The following is a 22,758-nucleotide window of genomic DNA, read 5'->3' as shown; positions in this document are numbered from 1 at the left end:
GACTTGGAATCATATTGTCAACTTTGAGAATGACCCTAAGATTATTGATTTTCCACTGTGTTTTGGGAACTGAAATTGTCTTCTGTTTTCATAAGTGATAAAAGCAATGACTGTGTGACCCTGGAAATTGGCTGGGTCAATCCTGACACTTTTTGGACTGAAGCCTAGTAAATGGTGACAAATCTCTGGAGAGCTCTGTGTTACAAATGGATTTTTCTTTTGGAAAATAAGTAGCATAACAATGGTGTTGCTTCTTTAGTGTGAACTTTCCGATCCTAAGTAGAGCCATTTTGAGCAATTGAGACTCATCCCTTTAATATTCTTGATCCTGCTGAAGGTCTACTTTGTTGCCTAAATGGAACTAACAGAAAAACTTAAGTCTTCATTCACACTGTATGAAATGTAGTTGATTAGGCATTTGCATTGTTAATTTTTGTGGTTAGAATTCTTACTTCATTGATAATCAAAATGTTCAATACATTTTGGTTCATTAATTTCCTTTATTCAATACATATTTATTATATACATGATGTAATATAAACCATTCTAGGTGCTGAAAATATATCAATCAACAAAACAGGCAGAGATCTTTGCCATCAGGAAGCATATATTTTAATGGGATGAGACCAAGATTACACAAAATAAGTAGGTAAGTTGTACAATATATTAGAAGATGCTAAGAGCTACAGAGAGAAATAAAGCAGAGAAAAGGGGAGGTTTGACGGGGTATGGGTTGCAATATTAAATAGGTTATTCAGGAGGGCTTCCTAGAGCAGCTAATATTTTGAATCAAGATCTGAAGTTGTGAGGAATTAAGCCATACAGATAACTTGGGGGAGGAGGTGACAGTACATACATTGCTCTGAGTTTAAAGCTCCTCAGGTATTTTTTAGGACAAATAAGAATTCAATTGTTTTTTGGAGTAGAATTAGCAAAGGGGGAGAGTCATAAGAGGTGATGTCAAGAGTCAGGGTTGCTGCAAATAACCTTACAAGTTATTTACTGAACAACTCCAACTTTTCACATTGATCATGCTTTCATGGAAGCTATGTAATGCAACATCACTGCAGAGAAGGAATAGGTGTGGATCATTTAGGTCCTGGATATATTGTGGAGCCACAGAATTGGATGATTGATTGACTAGAAAACATGAGAGAAATGCTCAACTAGGAGGATAGGGTTTCCATCAAGTGAGACTGGGAAGTTAAAACAGGTTTTGGGGAGAAAGATAGGACTTATGTTTGACATTAGACATCCAACTGGATATGTCAGATAGGAAGTCAAATAAACAAGTTTAGGATTCAGAGGAGAGAGTTCAGCTGGAGATCTAAATTTGGTGAATTATCAATACATAAATTTTATTTAGAGTCATAAGACTCATTAAGATCATTAACAGAATGAATGCATAAATAGAGAAGTCTAAGGATAGATCTTTGGGGCATTTAACATTACAAAGTCAGGGAGAAGAGAAGAAATCCAGGAAATACACTGAGAAAGAGTGTATCAAGTGAGACTGGAGCAATACTGGGAATCCACAACAAAATGAGAGCCAACTGAAGAAGTGTTTGATAAAAGAGTCTGAATGTCAAGTGCTGTTAATAGATGAAGTTAAATGAGAAACTAAGAATTGCCCATTGGTTTTACTATTGGACATGCACTGGCAAACTGGATAAGAGTTCAGACAGACAGGTGAAGGGAACGCACATCAGAATGAATTTAGGAGAGAATGGGAGGACCTACAATGGAGACAGTGAGTATTAACAACTATTTCAAGAAGTTTTGCTAAAATGGAGATTCTAGAAATGGTGCTGTAGCTGGAGGGAGCAGCGAACCTAAGCACAAGATTACCTAAAGATGGGAGTAATGGCAGTATGTTTGTACAGAGAGGGAAATGATTTAGGAGAGAGGGGAGAATTGCTGGAATAATGCTCTTGAACAGTTGGAATGGGGTGGGATTGAGTGCAAAAGTGGAGAATTTGGCCTTTGTGTTTTTAGTTCTTTTATTCATCGTTTTAAGGCAGAAGCCAAGATTGTGTGCTTCCCTCATGGGATGCCAGTCCACAATTTATATTTATGTCATTATTAACACAGCTTATGTTAATAAGTGGTAACAATATATTCCACAAGCTTTTACTAAATAGTAATGGTCACTGAGTAATTGTCTGTAAAGATTATTATAATTATATATTTTTTCTGTGACTACGTTAAATCATACCTATTATTATATTTTCATTTTGTTATCATCATGTTGAAGGGCTAGTTGTAGTAATGGGAGCACGTGGAAGTCACCCCCCTCTTTTTAAAAGATTTTACTTGTTTTGAGGGAGAGAGAGACAGAACGCAAGTGAGAGAAAGAGTGCATGAGCAGGGGGGAGGCGCAGAGGAAGAGGGACAAGCGGACTCCCCAGTGAGCAGGGAGCCTGATGTGGGGCTTGATCCCAGAACTCTGGGATCATGACCTGAGCCAAAGGCAGACGCTTAACCAACTGAGCTACCCAGGCACCCCTGGAAGTTCCCTTCTAATTTATTGATTTTGTTTTTTTCAGTGAAATAAGATCATCAGCTGAGAATGAGGATGGGGGAAATGTGAAGCAGTTTGCAGAGACAATGCAACAGTGGCCTAGGAGAATAAGATGACGAACAAAGTGAGGACTTGCAGGGTAACTTCTGGGAAGTTTTGAGGGTCTACTTGAGGTCTGTGGTCATGACTTTAAAGTGAGAAAAATCAAATGTTGGCCCCAGCCAAACACTGTTTCAGGGGTACAGGCATAGATTAGGTGGAGATTTGGATCCAAACAAGGCTGAGGCTTTGCAGTATGATGAACCAAGAAGTGCAAAGGAGTTCAGAGTGTATTCGAGGGAGTGTTTATGCTGATTGGCTCTTGAAATAAGCAGAATAAGGAGGAAAGCAAGAACCTGAGAAGAGTGAAGTGTGGCAGAGATGTGGTATGAGAATATCTCATGAAACACCAGACTGCATCTCAGTACCTTTTTCCCTTCATTGTTGCCTCTGCTACATGGAAAGATTTAGTTCTAGATTTAATTTAGTAACAAGAGAAACAGTACCAGATATTAAGTATTTAGAGCTTCTCACAATGCCCTTAAACTGAAAGAAATGACAACTTAAAGACTCTTAGATGTGTTCAGAGTCAGATGGAAACAAGAATAGTACTATCCATCTCATTATGACACCATTTCTGTAGTTACTGTCAGCAGACACATGCGAAAAGAAGGTACTCAAAATAATTTTGATTAATACAAATTACACTATCTTCACACTATTTCATTTGTAATTTTATCTCAACTACATAATATACTCAATTTATCTTGCCATATCTTCTCTCCATTCTTAGTACCTCAAGAATTTATACACATTATACATTTGCTACTTTTAAAATTTTATTATTATTATTTAATCCTCTGATTGCCTATGTTCATGGAATAAAGCACTACTTTAGGTGGGATGGCTAGGGTATGTGTGTGTGTGTGTGTGTGTGTGTGTGTGTGTGTGTGAAGTAGAAATGTCGAAGAGGGCAACTTGCCCTTTTTAAGGCTGGCTAGAATGCCCTTGATTTTCTGATTTTGAACACATTTCCAAACCTATTGGGTGCTTACACAATTATGTAGCTGATGGGTTGGAATCAGTAATTTAAACACATTACTTTGCAGATATAGATTTGCATAAACTATTACTTTCTCTGAGCAATGAAATATACTTCTAATACTCTTTTTGAGTGCAGCTGAGATTTCTCTTAGGAGTCATTTTTTTTCCCCTGTAATGTCAACTTAATGCATTTATGGAAAAATGTGTTAAACATTTGGTATAGGCATGTGCCATCCCTTAGGTTGTCAATTCCCTTCCCTACCCCCAAAATACAAGGTCTTATTGCATTTTAAAATCCCTCTGTGACATCCTGTGCCTTCTCTAAGAGTTAAAATATTAATATCTGTGATTGTTTCCAATATTGGGGAAACTTTACTCCGTTTAAAATAGGTTAAATTTCATTAGACAAAAAGTAAGTTATGTTAATAAATGGTACCTATATATTAATAAAAAATCCCTTAAATTACGATCACTTAAGTAACTGCCTATACAGATGATTACATTATTATACTTTTCTGTAGATATGTTAACATGTTTCAGATTGAAATCATACCAAAATATTATATTTCCATTTTGTTATCATCATATTAAAGAGGTACCATATTTGGAAATCACAGCATTGATAAAAATCTCATCTCAAAACAACCTGACTTCAAGCCCTCTAATTCTCCTGTATTATCAGTCAGTTTTACCCCTCTCCATTGTCAACATGCTTGGAAACAATTTCTCATATTCCCATATTGCTCAAATTACTGCAGATATGACTGCAGGGGACTGAAATGTCAACTATAAAGAGGTAATCATGGAATGATGAAAATGTTCAGCCACTATAGATAAAGTACGAAAGAAACTATCAAGCTGAAAGAATTTTTCAAGCTGAAAAAGGCAAAAGAGAAAAAAGAAAAGAAAAATATGTGGTAACAAGCACCTTTGATGGATTATGCAACTTGAATAGAGTTTACTTGGTACAGCAGGAGTTAAGTAAAAAAAAGAAATTCTTGAAAATCTTGGCTCTTGATTATTTCACAGTCATTTAATAATTAAAAACAAGTTTGGTCAGTGAAGCAGTTAAATTAAAATCTGTCAGTGAAAGTTAATTATGCTATTATTGACCATTCTAAGAATCTACTCACAAAACTACTGTCTTGATTAATAAATAACTGTAAAATCTGCTACCAACACTTCTTAAAAAGTTTTGGGCCATTATCTTCAGGGTATTCTATATAAATATTCCTTTGGGTGGTCTACAAATTGTAAACATTGGGGCAATTTGAATGTAGGCAAATGTCAAAACAGCTGAAGAAAAATGCAATGTAAAAACATTATGTAGGGAATGGGTTCAAACTCTGTACCAGAAAGACAAAAATGAAAACAAAAAACTCTTTTTTAAGTCCTCTGGCTTAAAAAAGAAAAGAGCTTACTTAAGTAATGGGAGTTTGGGAGACAACAGTTGGCTCAGAGGTTCAAGAATGCCAGAAGTGAGGTCTCTTATTCTCTCAGCCTTTCCTTCATAGTTTTAAGATGCTACCTTAGTTCCAACCAATAGGACCAAATGCAAGGCAAAACAAAGGAGCAAAGGCCAAGGGTAGAAGGGCAAGCATCAGCTGTATCTAACCTGCTTTCCTGGAGCCTCATACCACAACTTGGGCTTATGTCTAAATGGCCAGAAATATGTTAATAGTCTCCTACCTGAAATAAAAGGTGAAAAATGGCTCCACAAGCAAACTTTGGGTTCACTCAGTAAGGAAGAATGTAAAAAATGGGTACTAAGTATGCATTTAGAAGTGACAACCAAGGACGAAAGACATCTATTCCTTGAAATGAAAATGCAGAAATGAGAATTCCCATGCCCTATTGCTAAGTGGTTCACTTCCTAATCTTACGTACAAAAGGCAAGAATAATGATCTAGAAGGTTATAGAAGAGCAATGAATTAGAGTACATTAATGAGGAACATTGGGAGATGATAGAAGAATTTGGAGAATTAGTATTTCAAATGGTAGACAGAGTTCCATGCAAAGGTGATCAGTATGGTTGGGTTTAGGTCCCTGAGGCCCTGAGGCCTAGAGTATAAAGTTCCTGCATATTCTGGCCCCACATGAGCAGCTCAGGCTCATCTCCTAATTCCCAACTCAAAGCTTTCTCTGACACGAAATCAAGTTCTTCTTCCTTTCCTCAACATTTTATGCTCCTTTTGGAGATTCGTAAAGGTAAGAATTATCAGAAATTTATTTTATATTCTACAAATTTCATCCTTCTAAGGACACAGGAGGTTATCAATAATCACTGATGGATAGATTAATTACGGATTCATGGAATACTGTTCATCATTATGATTGCAATTTGATATACTTTCCTTTGGATCATTAGGTGTGTGGGTCACAGTTTGACAAACTTTTACTCTGAAGAGCTATGTAGTAAATATTTTAGAACTTGCCAGCAACCTAACGCCTCTGTCATACATTGTTCTTTGTTTGTTTTTTACAATCCTTTAAAAATATAAAGCTAATCTTTAGTACACCAACCCTATAAAAACAGACTACAGGCCAAATCCCACAAGCAGTGTTTCCAGAGCCACTGATAGGTCAGTGCTGAAGCAATATATATCTTACCAGAAGAGTGGAACACATTATTTAGGCATTATTCATTAATTGTATATTGAGGAAAGGGACGAAGGAAGGAAAAGAGGAAGAAAGACAGGAAGGAAGAATTAGTATTTTTGTGTTCTTTGCAAAAAAGTAAAAGGAAGGAAGAAAGGAAGGAACAAATGTGTGAAGGAAAAGAGAGAGTTACTTTTTCACACTGGAAGAAATATCTGAACATTTTTGGACATAGTTGGACAACAATAATTTCAGAGTTAAGAGTTCACATGTACATAAATCAACCTTTCTATGTTTTTTTTTTACTTATTTCTTTAAAAATACAACTACTATCAGAGGTGCCTGGGTGGCTCAGTCAGTTAAGTGTCTGCCTTCTGCTCAGGTCATGATCCCAGGGTCCTGGGATCAAGCTCCACATCGGGCTCCCTGCTCAGCAGGGAGTGTGCTTCTCCCTCTCCCTCTGCCTGACACTCCCCCTGCTTGTGTTCTCTATTTCTCTCTGACAAATAAATAAATAAATAAAATATAAAAAAAAAAAAAAAAACTTCTATCATCCATGTTCTTTTCTCTTGGAATGTTTGGTAAGATACTAGTTCCTTTTAATTATTAAAAATTAGTGATCATATTCAGTATTGAATTACGGATAGAAAACGGCAAGGTAAATGAGAATATGTTGTATCTGTCCCCAACTTGCATAATACATAACTTTGAAAAAGTCATTTGGTGGTATTATTGTCACCACCAACCTCTTATTTCAAAAAGAATGATCATATGTTTCTTGAAGAAATATGGCGAAAATGATGGTAGCCATGATGATGATGACAAATATTTTTTGAGACACTTATGTGTCAAACACTTTGCTAAACATTATACATATACGAACATGTCCATACATCCCGTAATCCTCATAAAAACCTATGAGGTACGAACTACTATCATCCCCATTTTACATATTTGAAAATAAAAAGCACAAGAATTTTAAGTTGCTTGCTAAGGTCACCCATTTAATAATTGGCAAAGATGGAATTTGAATTAAGATAGGTCTGAAGTCCAATGCCTGGGCTTAACTATTACACCGAACAATTGGGCGAAGGCCTGCACAGGGAAAACTCATGTCACAAAAGATTTTTATGTGTAAAAATAGCTAAGGTTTTTTCAGAGCAACATAACTTTGTCTTTTGTATTTTGTGCATAGTTTACTGTTTCGTATAATATAAACAAAACTTAATATTTAGAGGAAATATTTATTTGCCTTAAAGGAAATAAATTAAATATTAACAACTACCTTAAGCAGTTATCAGCTTATCTCCTAGGGGGAAATCCTCTGCTTCAATTGTTTCATGTATCAACACTTGAAAAGAATTAGAGTTCTCTAGTTAATCTTAAAAGATTATTTAAATGCATAAAAGCCATAAAGCAGAAGGAATGACTTTCAAGGCTTTACATTTACTAAAAGTAATGACAACAAGGTATTCAGGTGAGATAGATGCAAACCTTGATAGATTTACACTTAAAATATTTTGAATGATATAGTTCATTTCCCTCAATTATTGTTGCCTGTTATTAAAGTTAATTTTGTAGGTGGCATTTATTCCTTTGAGGTTAAACATGTTCAGAAATAAAATAGCTCCTTGACAGAAAAAAGACGCTGCAACTAAAATAGCAATTTGGGGGATGGGTGGGTCTGTTGTTGCCCTCCGTTAGGAAAATCAAATAGATAAATATGTATTGTAGAGATTTTCTGTCTAAGGGAAATTCTCTCATCTACTTGCCAATATCAGACCAGCAAGTCAAAGACTTACCATGATACAACACATGACAACAAAAGCCATTTTCCCCTCTAAATCCATTGCTAAGCAGTATGAATATTAATAGCTAATGAAATACCAATTCTAATTTTCAGGCAAAAAGTTCATGCTATTCTTCATGTTGTAGGTTTGGTGAAAATAGGAATTGATGAAAACCTTAGAGCCTGCTTGAATAAGCTAGCTAATAACTTTATTAAACAATATCATTCTACTTGTAAAAAGGGTAAAAAATCTCCTGGCAATGGGTAGCTGAAAGAAAAATAAAAATTTTTTCACTTATTATGCAATACGCTGATCATTATACCATTTTCACACTTCAGTTTTCCATATTAACTTTTTAAATTTTTATGCAATAACATCTCCTTCTCTCAATACAGAAAGAAAGGTCTGTGTTCTTCAACAATTTTTCAACTTTTTAGAGGTCACTGGATTAGGAACCACAAAGCAGAGTATGGGTTCTCAGTGTGACCATTTACACATGAGTTCAGTTTTCTCATTTGTGAAATTGAATGCTTTAACTATCTCTTTGGAAACAAGCTTAAGAAGCTTGCTGTATCTGATTTCCAAGCTCAGAGCAACTCAGATTTATAGAATGTTAGAGATATCATGGACCTCAATGGTTATTTAGTTTGACCACTTCATTTTAATAAAATGGGAATCTGGCTGCTATACTCAGATAACATGACAATAGCTAGAAGAGAAAGTTAACAATTTTATAAACCATAAATTGGAAAACTTGAAAAAGTAGATGCAAAAATTCAAAAATTTTAAGAACACAGTTTAGGAGCAAATAGTCCACATATTCTCAGCAGACTCTGAGAACACAGTAAAATCGCTTGTATTAACAGTGAAAACCTTTTGTCCTTGTGAAAAATGAGACATGATGCTTAGAATGCATTTATTAATTTAAAAACAGTAAGTTACGTATTTCAGAAAGTTACTCTCTGAAATGGTTAAAACAATAAATCACACAGAGGCTAAAGCTTTTCAGTGACAAATGGATAAATCACACATTGTAATACAAATATTCCATCTTGATATAGCATATATTAAAGATTGAATCTATAGGTGTGTAATTTTGAGTATCCCAGATAAAACACACAAGTATTTTTTTTAAAGATTTTTATTTATTGATTTAACAGAGAGAGAGAGAGCATGAGCAGGGGTGAAGTGTAGACGGAGAGGGAGAAGCAGACTCCCCACTGAGCGAGGAGCCCAATGCGGGGCCCGATTCCAGGACCCCGGGATCATGACCCAAGCTGAAGGCAGATGCTTAACCGACTGAGCTACCCAGGTGCCCCAAAACACACAAGTATTAATAGGAAGGTATAAAGAATTATGATGGACAAAATATTGTCATGGTAAAGGACCATGGTGATAAATAAATTGTGTCTATAAATGATATTTTTGAACAATATATGAGAAATGTATGCATACTTAACATAAAGAGAAAAAATAATTAATAGTTATAATGATGAAGAGATATCTCTACTGACCACATGGTGTATATATGGAAATACTTTTAAATCGTTATAAAATGCCATCTATAAATAAATGCTCTGTATTCAGTAACAAAATCATTTAAGTGCTCATATAAGTGAGCTTCGAGTTTTCTATTGCTATTCTATAATCTTCCCACTGTGATTTTATTATTTTCTTCCTTCCTAAGACCATTTCACTCATCATAGGTTTCCAATAAGTATTATTAAATATATTCAAGATCATATGAATAGTCCATTTATGAAACATTTAGCAAATTTTTACTGCTCTGTCTTCCAAGGAAATGCCATTAATATTTGATTTCATTATTTAATGCTTTTTCAAACTTAAAAATATTTTCAGCCTACCCTGCTTTAGGATTTAAAGTACTGATACAAAAAAAATAGACACAGCAGATTTAACAAACAAATTATTTCAAAGCATGGTGGGTTTTAATTTGAAAACCCAGTCTAGAAATTCTAGCACATCAGGGAAAATTACTGGAGTCTTTCAAGTACCAGCCATTAAAATATCAGAGGGGAACATGGGGCATGGGAAACAAGGGGTCAGATGCAAAGGCCATAAGGGCTATTTTAAGGTAGTTTGGAGGACTTTGAAACAAAATGTAACAGAATTTGAATTAGAAGTTAACAGGGTCACTATAGCTGCTTTGATGGGAATAGATTCAAGAGGGCCAAGAGTGGAACTGGACACCAGTAGGGTGCTGTTGTTAGTCAAGATATTATGGTAGAATTCTGACTTCTGGAGAATTCTTTTTTTTTAAAGATTTTATTTATTTATTTGAGAGAAAGAGAATGAGAGATAGAGAGCACGAGAGGGAAGAGAGTCGGAGGGAGAAGCAGACTCCCCGCTGAACAGGGAGCCCGATGCGGGACTCGATCCCGGGACCCCAGGATCATGACCTGAGCCGAAGGCAGTCTCTTAACCAACTGAGCCACCCAGGTGCCCCTTCTGGAGAATTCTGACAACCATAACTTATAGAAATTATTTAAAAAACAACCATTTAGGGGTACCTGGGTGGCTGAGTTGGATAAGCATCTGCCTTCAGCTCAGGTCATGATCTTGGGGTCCAGGGATCAAGCCCCGAGTTGTCCCAGTTCTCTGCTCAGTGGAAAGTCTGCTTCTCCCTCTCCCTCCACCCCTCCCCCTACTCATGCTCACTCTCACTCAAATAACTAAATAAATCTTTAAAAAAAACTCAACCATTTAAAATCTCTGGGAAATGAACTAAGGATGTACAGCAAATGAAGGAATATTATTCAAGAAAATCTATGAAGATTGGTAAAAACAGTGAAAGTATATGCCAACTGAGCCATGTACCCACACCCTTCCCCACTTGCCTCAGTTTAGAATGAAAAAATTCCTACCCCAGGAAGGTGCAGCCAGGAACACAGGGGTTTTTCTCTCTCCTTAGATTCCAGTCTAAAGCTGTGATTCTCCCTGGGAGTGTCAGGCCATGAGAATTTCTCATTCTCCTAGCTCTGTGCACAGAAGTTCTACTCTAGGCAAGAACAGCTGAGAGATCTAGAGCTCTCTTCCTCATTTGTATCTTAGATGGCAGAGACCAAAAATACTGAAACCATGATTTGTCCTTGCTCCAGCTCAGTTGTAGGATGGTGGTTCTAAGCCAGGAGAGCCAAATTGAGAAGACCAGAGACTACCATCCCAACCTAGTACCCTGCTCATAAATCTATGGGTGCCACTTTGAGAGAAGGAGGTCATTGTCCCCACTTCAGCTCTGAAACAGCGGATGCAAAGATTTTGCCTAGGAGGAGATGTAGTTCATAGAAAGAGAGAGAGCTCCTAAATTTTCTCCAAAGGAACTTACTTTATTTGGGACGGAGTATGGAAAAGTTCCAGCCTAAGGTCACCCTTGAAAACAATGGAGATTTTGATGGTAAGCAATTTAGAGGAGGCTGTTGTTATTTTAATTAAAATTCACAACAAGCTAATAATAGACCAAACAAGAAGTTTATTAGAGAGAACCAAGGAAAGGGACAGCTAAGAACACTCCTGGGGTTGGAAAAAGTCTCATAGACCTACCTCAAAGACTACTTTCTATAAAAGGGAATGCACTTTATTGATTCAGACTATGGTAAAGTCTGCACCTTAAGGCATTGAAAACCGTAGAGCATGCTGCTGGTAATTAGTGGAGTTTCAAACTGGTAAAATCAGGAACAAAAGAAGATAACACTACTAAATTTATAAAAATCAAAATAGCCATAAGGGATATGATGAACACTCTATACCAAAAAATTAGCTAACTTAGGTGAAATGGATAAATTCATAGAAACACATGAAGTACTAAAACTGATTCAAGTGGAAAGAGAAAATCCAAATAGACTTATAACAAGTAGAGATTGATTTAATAATTTAAAAGCTTTCCACATGGAAGAGCCAGGCCAGGTTTCACTGGTGAGTTCTACCAAACATGTGAAGAATTAGTACCAATCATGGACAGATTCTTTCAAAACACAGAAGAAGGGAGAGCATTTCTCAACTAATTCTATGAGACTAGTATTAACCTACCACTAAAACCAGAAAAAGATATCATAATGAAAGAAAACCACAAACCAATATTCCAGGAATGCACATGCAAAATCTTCAGCCAAGTACTAACAATTAAATTCAGCAACATATAAAAAACATTATACACCAGGACTGAGATTTATCACAGGAATGTAAGGTTAGTTTAACATCTAAAAACCAATTAGTGTAATACATCATATCAATAAGACAAAGGGAAAAACATAACCAACTGAATAGACCTCCCTCAAAATGTATGAACATTCCAACATTCTTTAATAATAAAAATACTCAACTGAGTAGGAATAGACCTCGGAACTTCAACTTGATAGTGGGTATCTATGAAAAGCCTATAACTAGAATCATGCTTAATGGTGAAAGACTGGATGCTTCCCTCCTAAGATCAGGAATAAGACAAGGATTTTTGGGCTTCCCATTCTATTCAACATTATAGGGGAGGTTCTTACCAGGGAAATTGGACAAGAAAATGATATAAAATGTATCCAGATTAGAAAAGAAGTGAAACTATCTCTATTTATAAATGATAAGATCTTATATATAAACTATCCTGAAGAATCCACTAAAATAACTCTGGAACTAGTAAATGAATTCAGCAAATTTGAAGGTTACAAGCTCTATATACAAAAATCAATTGTACTTCTCTCTATAAAAATAATGTGAAAGTGAAATTAAGTAACAATGTCATTTACAATAGCATCAAAAAGAATACAATACTTAAGAATGTATTTAATAGGGGCGCCTGGGTGGCTCAGTCGGTTGAGTGTCTGCCTTCGGCTCAGGTCATGATCCCAGGATCCTGAGATTGAGCCCCGTGTCAGGCTCCCTGCTCCGTGGGAAGCCTGCTCTCCCTCTCCCAGTCCCCCTACTTGTGTTCCCTCTCTCACTGTCTCTCTCTCTGTCAAATAAATAAATAAAAATCTTAAAAAAAAGAATGTATTTAATAAAGTATGAAACACAGACTCTGAAAATTAGAAAATATTGTTGGAAAAAAACAAAGGAAGACATAAATAAATGGAAAAACAGCTCATGTACATAGATCAGAATACTTAATATTGTTAAGATGGGAGCATTTCCTAAATTGATCTGTGGATTCAGTGCTGTCCTGTCAAAATCCCAGCTAGCCATTGTGCAGAAATTGATAAGCTGATTCTAAAATTCATATGAAATTGCAAAAGACCCAGAATAGACAAAACAATTTTGGAAGAGAAAAACAAAGCTGGAGGACTCACAATTCCCAATATCAAAACTTATTGTGAATATATACTAATCAAAATTATGAGATCTAGCACAAGGGCAGGCATAGAGATGAATAACAGAACTGAGAGTCTAGAAATACTTCTTTACATTTAAGTCAATTTATATTTGACAGAAGTACCAAGACAATTTGGTGGGGGAAAGAATAGTCTTTTCAACAAATAATGCAGGTACAACCTGGTATCCACATGTGAAAGAATGAAGTTGTACTTCACAAAAGAATTAACTAAATGCATCACAGAACTACACATAAGAGTACATACTATATAACTTGTAGAAGCAAATATAGGATTACACTTTTATGACCTGGGTTAGGCAAAGCCTTTTTAAGGTTGACACAAAAAGTACAAGAGAAAAAAACAATATAAAAACAAAAACAGATAAATTGGACTTTGTAAAAGTTAAAAACTTTTATGTTTCAAAAGACACAGCTCAGAAAGTGAAAAACAATCCACATATGGAGAAAATTTTTGCAAATCATAGGTCTGATAAAGTACTTGTATAAAGAATACACAAAGATTTCTTGCAAGTAAATAAGAAAAGGCCACCAACTCAACTAAAAGGTGGAAAAAGGTCTGAATAGACATTTCTCCAATTAAGATATATGACAGCTGAGAGGCATATGAAAAAGAAATGTTCAACATCATTACCATTAGGGAAATGCAAATCACAACATAATTTGATACTGCTTTGCCCCCACTAAGATGGCTACAATAGAAAAGACAGTTAATAACAAGGATTGACAAGGATGTGGAGTAATTAGAATCCTCATGCACTGTTGGTGGGAATGTAAAGTGGTGCAGAAAATTTGGAAACAGTCTGGCAGTTTTTCAAAATGTTAAGAATAGAGATACCGTATGACCCAACATTTCCACTCCTGGGTAAATATAAAGATAAACGAAAACATATGTCCACACAAAAACTTGTAAATGAATGTTTATGGCAGCATTATAAATAATAGCTAAAAAGTAGAAACAGTCTATCAATTGATGAATGGATAAATTAAATATAACACCAATATAGCAATGGAATATTACTTGGATATAAAAAGGAACAAAGTACTGACACAAGCTACAACATATATGAATCTCAAAACACTATGCTAAATGAAAAAAGCTAATCATAAAAGACCACACACATATTTTATAATCCCATTTATATAAAATAAAATGTTCAAAATAAGTAAATCTATAGAAATGGAAAGTAAATTAATTATCTCCTAGGGTTAGGGGAGTTGGAGAAAGGGAAATGACTACTGATGGGTACAGATGATAAAGATGCTTTTAAACTCATTTTGGTGAAATTTGCACAAATCTGTTGATATACTAAAAATCACTGAAGTTTATATGGATGAATTGTATGACATGTTAATATCAATATCAATAAAGCTGATAAAAAAGATACAACTATAACTTAGACTAAGTAGTTAGTAGTAGAGGTGGCGAGAATTCAATGGCTCCAAACATATTTGCAACTAAAGGCAATGGACTGGATGAGAAAAGAGAAGTGTTAGATGAATCAATATTTTTGGCTCAGTGGGATATAATTGGCATTAAGATTCAGAATAAATATTTGGAGTTTAATGTTTGAGTTCATATGCAAATATTTTTCAAATTAATGAAAGAATAAATGTGCCTTCTATCATACAGGAGTCCCTATGTCTCTTATTTCTAGTTAAATGTGAAGGCAAGTTTCTATAATGACTTCCAATGATTTCTGCCTATTGGTATTCACTAGCTTGTTGAATTCCCCTCCCTTTGATGATGTGCTGGACCTAATAACTCTCTTCTAATGAGTAGTGTATGGTAAAAATGATGGGATTTCATTTCTGAGATTAGGTTATAAAAGTTCTGGATCTCTTAAAAGCTCACACAATTGCCAAAAATGTTTCAAATTTATCTATGCTTAGATGTTTTGCTTCTTGATATTTTATTTAAATGCTTCATGCTTATGTAAGTGTCTATTCTGCTGAGTGCACAGACTGCCTTGTTCATTATTGAACCTTCAAAATACATTATTTGCTACCTAGTGAACTTTCATTAAGCCAATATGTGGTCACAATTTTATTTTTTATTAAATATTCTTACCTTCTCTAAATTTTCTTTTTTTTTAAGATTTTATTTATTTATTAGAGAGCGTGTGATAGAGAGCATGAGCAGGGGAGAGGGGCAGAGGGAGAGGGAGAAGCAGATTTCCCGCTGAGCAGGGAGCCTTATGTGGGATCATGACCCTGGGATCATGACCTGAGCTGAAGGCCGATGCTTAACGACTGAGCCACCCAGGCACCTCCTTCTCTAAATTTTCTATCTTTGAAATACCCTATAAACTATAATTATCAGGGTTTTTTGATATCTCGTATTTGTTGTACAGCATAAGTCTGTATACTGCATAATTTAGTAAAGATATAGGCATAGCAGCTATTGAAAGGCAGCTCTCTGTCAGTTTTATATCTTTGTGCCGTGAATTCCAATATTACACTCCTTTTATTTATTTATTTATTTATTTATTTATTTTTTATTTATTTGACAGAGAGAGAGACACAGCGAGCAAGGGGACACAAGCAGGGGGAGTGGGAGAGGGAGAAGCAGGCTTCCCACTGAGCAGGGAGCCTGCTGTGGGGCTCGATCCCAGGACCCTGGGATCATGACCTGAGCCAAAGGCAAACACTTAACAACTGAGCCAGCCAGGGGCCCCACTCCTTTTATTTTTTAATTAAAACCTCTACATAAGTGATACTTAAAGATTTTCCATAGTTACTCTGGTGAGTTTGAGTTTTTATGAGAACAATTTAGATGTCAGCATTTTTCTTATCAGAAAAGTTCTCTAATTATGAAAAAAATTATACAGAGTTCATAAATATATGTAGCATTTTAAAAGTAGAATTTAAAAACTTATGCCTTTATTTCAAGAATTCTTAACTTATTTACTCATAAATTAGATGCATGACTATTTAACAAAATATCAAGAAAAACATAATTATTGGAAAGTTATCATTGAAGACAAGTCTGTATTCTTCTTTTTTTCCTTCAGGATATTTATGGTCTACTACTACTATTAGTGAACTGAAGGGCCTCATTTATTGTTAATGGAAATGTAATTGGAAAATGTTAATGAGTCTGTACACAAAACTTATAAAAAACAAAACAATATTTTTTAATTTCTTTTTTTCCCCTCATAAATCTATTGTGGAATAAAAATAAATAATCCTGGCTTATGTTACAAGCACTCCTGCTCTCTAGGTTTGAAGAAGAGGTGTAGGTTAAGTCAGGAATAATTTTTGGTAACATTTTCATCAAGCACTTTAATGTTGGCCAGTGTTTCTCATTCTCTCGAGCTTTTGTTTGTTGTCATCTTTGAAGTGTTGCTTCTAGTTAGTGAGATGCTCAAGCAACAGAATGAAAGCAAAAAAATGTATGGTTTACTAAAAGAAAGAATCCAAAAATTTTTTTCCCCACCCTACTGCCATACAAGTATAGTATCTTATAATTAACATATCTTGGTTGACTATACTTATCATTCAACTAACCCTCTACACAAGCATAAAGATACTCACATGACATATATGGTCATGTAATAGGCATGCATACATATATATATGCACACATAAACACATTCATACATTGAATATACATGTGTTTGTGGATTACGCCTATACATATACATAACCTCCTATATATAACACACATGCATTCACACCACATACATAAGTGTGCATGGATTTAAAAATAATTGTACTTTGAAAACCTTCAGAACTGATCATTGAATTGAGTAAAGTCACAAATTACAGAATTACAATTACAGAATTAATACACAAAAAATGTTGACTTTCTTTGCACTAATAAGGAAGTAGCAGAAAGAGGAATTGAGAAAACAATCCTATTTACAGTTGCACCAAAAATATAATACCTAAGAATAAACCTACCCAAGGAGGTGTAACATCTGTACTCCAAAAACTATAAAACTCTGATAAAAGAAATGGAAGATGACACAAATGGAAAGATACTCTATGCTTGTGGATTGGAAGGACCAATATTGTTAACATATGCATACTACCCAAAGCAATCTATATATTTAATGCAATGCCTATGAAGATACCAACATTTTTCATAGAACTAGAACAAATAATCCTAAATTTATATGGAACCACAAAAGATTACAACTGGTCAAAGCAATCTCGAAAAAGAAGAACAAAGCTGTAGTGATCAAAACAGTATTGTATTGGCACAAAAATAGACACATAGATCTATAGAACAGATTAGGGAGCCCAGAAATAAACCCATGATTATATGATCAATTAATCTGCAACAAAGGTGCAAGAAAATGCAATGAGAAAAAGACAATCTCTTCAACAAATGGTGTTGGGAAAACTGGACAGCTATATGAAAAAAAATGAAACTGGACCACTTTTTTGTACCATACACAAAAATAAATTCAAAATGGATTAAGGACTTAAATGTGAGACTTGAAACCATAAGACTCTTAGAAGAAAACATAGGCTGTAATTTCTTTGACAACAGCCATAGAAACATTTTTTTTTTTTTTTTTTAGATATGTCTCCTTAAGCAAGGGAAACAAAAGCAAAATTAAATCTTTGGGACAACACCAAAATAAAAAGCTTCTGCACAACAAGGGAAATCAACAAAACAGCAATGCAACCTACTGAATGGAAGAAGATATTTGCAAATGATATATCAGATAAGGAGTTATATCCCAAATATATAAACAATTTGTACAACTCAACACCAAAAAAATAATCTGATTAAACAATGGGCAGAGTACCTGAATAGACAATTTTCCAAAAAAGACACAAATGACCAACAGACACATGAAAAGAAGCTCAAAATCATTAATCATCAGAGAAATGCAAATCAAAACCATGATGAGATATCACTTTACAACTGTAAGAATGGTTAGAATAAAAAAGACAAGAAATAACAAACATTGGTGAGGATGTAGAGAAAAGGGAACAATCGGACACCATTGGTGGGAATATAAATTTGTGCAGCCACTGTGGAAAACAGTATGGAGGTTCCTCAAAAAACTAAAAATAGAAATATCATATGATTTAGCAATTCTGCTATTGGGTATTTATCCAAAGAAAATGAAAACACTAATTCAAAAAATATATATATGTACCCCTATGTTTATTGTAGCATTATTTACAATAGCCAAGATATGGAAGCAACCCAAGTGTCCACTCATAGATGAATGGATAAAGAAGATGTGATATATGCACAATGGAATATTACTCAGCCATAGAAAATAATGGGATCCTGCCATCTGAAACAACAAGGACTGACTAGTGGGTAAAATACTAAGTGAAATAAGGAAGAGAATGACAAATACCATAAGATCTCACTCATATGGAGGATTTAAGAAACAAATGAAGTAAAAGGAGAAAAACAAAAACAAAAAAACCCAGAATCTTAAATACAGAGAACAAACTGGTGGATGCCAGAGGGGAGGTGGGTGGGAGAATGGATGAAATAGATAGAGGGAATTAAGAGTACACTTACTGTGATGAGCACTGAATAATGTAGAGAATTGTTGAATCATTATATTGTACACCTAAAACTAATATAACACTGCTAACTATACTTCAATAAAAAAATGTTATTGACAAAAAAAAAGAAATGCAATGCTTTACAGTAATAGAAGCTCTTCTAAAATGATGAAACAGTAAAGAAACAGTGTTGCAATATATCTCTCTCTTGATTTTTAGGCATATTACAACAGAAAATGAACTCTATCCATACAGAATTTAGACAAACACTACAAATAAAACCATTCTGATTGTTTAACTGCTTTTGAAACATCAGTATAAAACTAGTAATATGTCATTTGAATCATTTTTGTGTAAGTGTGAGAATAACTGTGCTTTTGACTGATAACCCCTCTGACAGGCAAGGTCATACCAAAGAATATCAGGTTGGAATAAAAAAAAAAGATTTAAACATTTTTGATTTTTTTCAGTTTAAATTGGTCATTTGGTTCAAAAACCTCTTTCCATAATTGCTTCAGTTGCAACTAGATGAGTATTTCAAGATGTGCATTCCAAATTTGTGGACCGATGATATCAATGAACACAGAATTTTATAGAAATGGAACTGATCAGTGGATTATCTGGTCCAGTAGTTTTGGTTGGCAGATGAGCTGATGTAAATTAATTATCTAAAAACTTTGTGGTTAAGAGAATGAAAAAGGAAATCATTACTATTTCAGGGGAGGAAACTGGGGCATGAAGACATTAAATGAAATGCCAACTGTATTAAAACTTGTTACTTGCAGTCAGGACTAAAATATAGCCTGCCAATATCTCATGTAGTGCTTTCCACTATCCTATCCCATCTTGATACTGTTGATGGTTTTGAAGTGTCATCTGGATGTGGAAAGATAAAATTTAATAGGAAAGAAATACATTCCCTGGCTCTCTGGATAACACACTTACTGTCATCCTATGTTTACAGCTAAAGATGGGTTTTGGATGTCACTGCTTGAAGAGTTCTGAGAAGTTTTATCGAGGTGAACTCCAGAAGGAAAAGAACAGTGTCATTTCAGTATGTGTGTTTAACAGACTCCATTTTAGTTGTAATATTTTGCTTATGCAATATATAACAAGATTATTTTTTACAAAATATGTTTATAGGTTTCAGTCTAGCATTTAGCCACACTGACTAAACAATGTAATTGCTCTGAATGAACTCTAAATAGCTTTCAACATTTCATTACAAAGCAATTACATCTGAGTCTTTCCCAGTGTTTTTGGCATGGCCTTTTAGAAAAAGAAATTATACAAACAGGTGAAATCAACCATTATGAAATATACCCCACATGCTTAAAGCGCAAGCCTTCACAGTGAAGGTGAGGTAGGGGAGGTTGAAGTCAAATGATAAACAGTTTATTGTCAAGGTAACTGCAAAGAGAGAATTCAGCATGCTTACTCAAGGTAAGTTTATTTTTTTGAAAAGGGAATATTTACTTAATTTTACAATGCTATGAAGTAGTACAAAATTTATTAGATATTCTTTGAAAGTAAAGTGAAGATTAACCTATTGTAAATCTGTAAATCTGTATTTTAAAAAAAATATTTGGCTTTTATAAAGGGAAGCATAACTGTGTACTTGTCTGGATTTGGAAGATCATAATTGGTTAACACCTATTGAGTGCTTACTGTATTGCAGGCACTGCTCACAGATATGTGTTCTCAAATATGTATCATATCCTCAAATATGTATCAGTATAACCCTATGAGGTAGCTTTTACTATTATCCTCATTTCTACAGATGGGGGCACTGAGACACAGGGTAAGTAATTTTTGTTCAAGAACAAGCAGCCATTGATGGAAGGTTGGGATTCAAACACAAGCATTGTGGTGCCTGTGTCCATGAACTTAATTGCTTTTTGTGCTACACACACTTACTTATAAGGATACTATGCACAGATCTGACACAGATCTGGGGATTTAGAGGTGGAAAGCATGGTGAGTCATTGACATAATAACTAGGTATAACTTCGTAAAATATCATAGTGCTTATTTGGCTTTAGGTCTATGCCTCCTAATGTGGCTTTTAAAAAAATGAAACATTAACAATCATGCAGTGCAAATTAACTCTTTAATTTATTTATTTTTTAATTTTCTTATGTTAGTCACCATACATTACATCATTGGTTTTTGATGTAGTGTTCCATGATTCATTGTTTGCGTATAACACCCAGTGCTCCATGCAGAATGTGCCCTCTCTAATACCCATCACCAGGCTAACCCATCCCCCACCACCCTCCCCTCTAGAACCCTCAGTTTGTTTCTCAGAGTCCATAGTCTCTCATGGTTCCTCTCCCCCTCTGATGTCCCCCCCTTCATTTTACCCTTCCTACTATCTTCTTCTTTTTTTTTTTAACATATAATGTATTATTTGTTTCAGAGGTACAGGTCTGTGATTCAACAGTCTTGCACAATTCACAGCGCTCACCATAGCACATACCCTCCCCAATGTCTATCACCCTGCCACCCCAGCCCTCCCACCCCCCACCACTCCAGCAACCCTCAGTTTGTTTCCTGAGATTAAGAATTCCTCGTATCAGTGAGATCATATGATACATGTCTTTCTCTGATTGACTTATTTCACTCAGCATAATACCCTCCAGTTCCATCCACGTCATTTATTTTAAATGAAAACTGCTTATTTTAAGATAGGTTTAACTCAGGCCCAGGGTCTTTGGGTGATCCACATACCCCTTGTGACTATCTGTTCCCACTGTGTGAAGATGTGAGAATGGGTATCTGAGTATTTTTCTGGGGAAAAAAATGGATTGTTAGAGGGATATATGGTTTACCTAATATAGAGCAGGGTGGGCAAACTTTTTCAGTAAAGGTAAATATTTTAGGCTTTGTGGTCCATATGTGGTCTCTTTTGCAACTTTTCAACTCTACTGTAGTGCAAAAGCAGCTATAGACAATACATAAAGGTAAGTGTGGCAGTGTTCCAACAACATTGTATTTATGTTCATTAAAATTTGAATTTTATATAACATCTATGTCACAAAGTATTATTGCACCTTTGACTGTTAGTCAATCATTTAAAAATGTAAAAGACAATCAAACAAACAAAACCCACCCCAAGATGAAAAATATCTTAGCTCAGGGACAAGAAAAAGCAAGCAGCAGGCCAGATTTGGCCTATGGGCCATCTGATAATTTGTTAGAAATGCAAATTCTCAGGCCTCTCTGAAAATCTTTGGAATCAGAAACTTCAGAATTGGGCCCAGCAGTCTGTGTTTTAAAAAGTCTCTTAGGGGAAAAGGCTACATGCTGCAGTTTGAGAACCACTGGTTCTCAATTATTGCTCTAATGATTCAGTTTATCCATCCATTCATTTCTCCTTACAATAAATGTTTTTTGAGATGTAATTATAATGTATCAGGAATACAGTGGAGAAAGTACTAGAGTTCCTCCTTATAGGTGCAAGAATAATTCTTCCATAAAACAAAAGGTGGTAGCTTTCTGACAATGACCTACTTTTTAAAATACATTTTATAGTATATCATGGCCCTATCCATATACACACACATGCCTGGAACAAAATAACACAAAACGATATGTACCCTAATACGTGTGAGGCACTTTCTGATATTGTCTGTTCTACTTCTGTTGTATTCACCCCAGTAAATTCATTTTGCAATCCACTTATACATTACAACTTGGAGTTTGAAAAATACTGCAATAAAATATCCTCACCAGTGCAAATTCCTTGTTGAGAATCATCTGTTCAACTAAAGATGACTCATTGTGGAAGAGGTGGGGTTGCATATGGCTCCACATATGAGGAAACCACCAGAACTCATCCACAGACCTAAGCAAAAGGTCATCTCCTTCATCTTCCTCTTCAGTCCCTGTAAAACATGAAGTTAAAAATGGTTTAAATGAATATTTCGTATTGGCTTGAAGA

At 35.0% G+C, this 22,758-nt stretch overlaps 1 protein-coding gene across 1 annotated transcript in view; it reads right to left on the bottom strand.

Moving 5' to 3' along the window:
• The window catches only part of LOC114196665 (N-heparan sulfate sulfotransferase 4), a 256,389-nt gene that overhangs the window by 108,444 nt on the left and 125,187 nt on the right, over positions 1-22,758 (bottom strand). The window contains exon 4 of the mRNA XM_028087396.2: positions 22,548-22,702. Within this exon, the coding sequence (XP_027943197.1) occupies positions 22,548-22,702 (155 nt within the window). The remainder of the gene's footprint in view (positions 1-22,547; positions 22,703-22,758) is intronic.

This window comes from Eumetopias jubatus, unplaced genomic scaffold, assembly GCF_037043125.1.
Source record: "Eumetopias jubatus isolate StellerSeaLion01/CBP00866 unplaced genomic scaffold, mEumJub1_p1.0 scaffold_2, whole genome shotgun sequence".
Lineage (NCBI taxonomy): Eukaryota > Metazoa > Chordata > Mammalia > Carnivora > Otariidae > Eumetopias > Eumetopias jubatus.
This window is presented reverse-complemented; position numbering and strand designations above follow the sequence as displayed.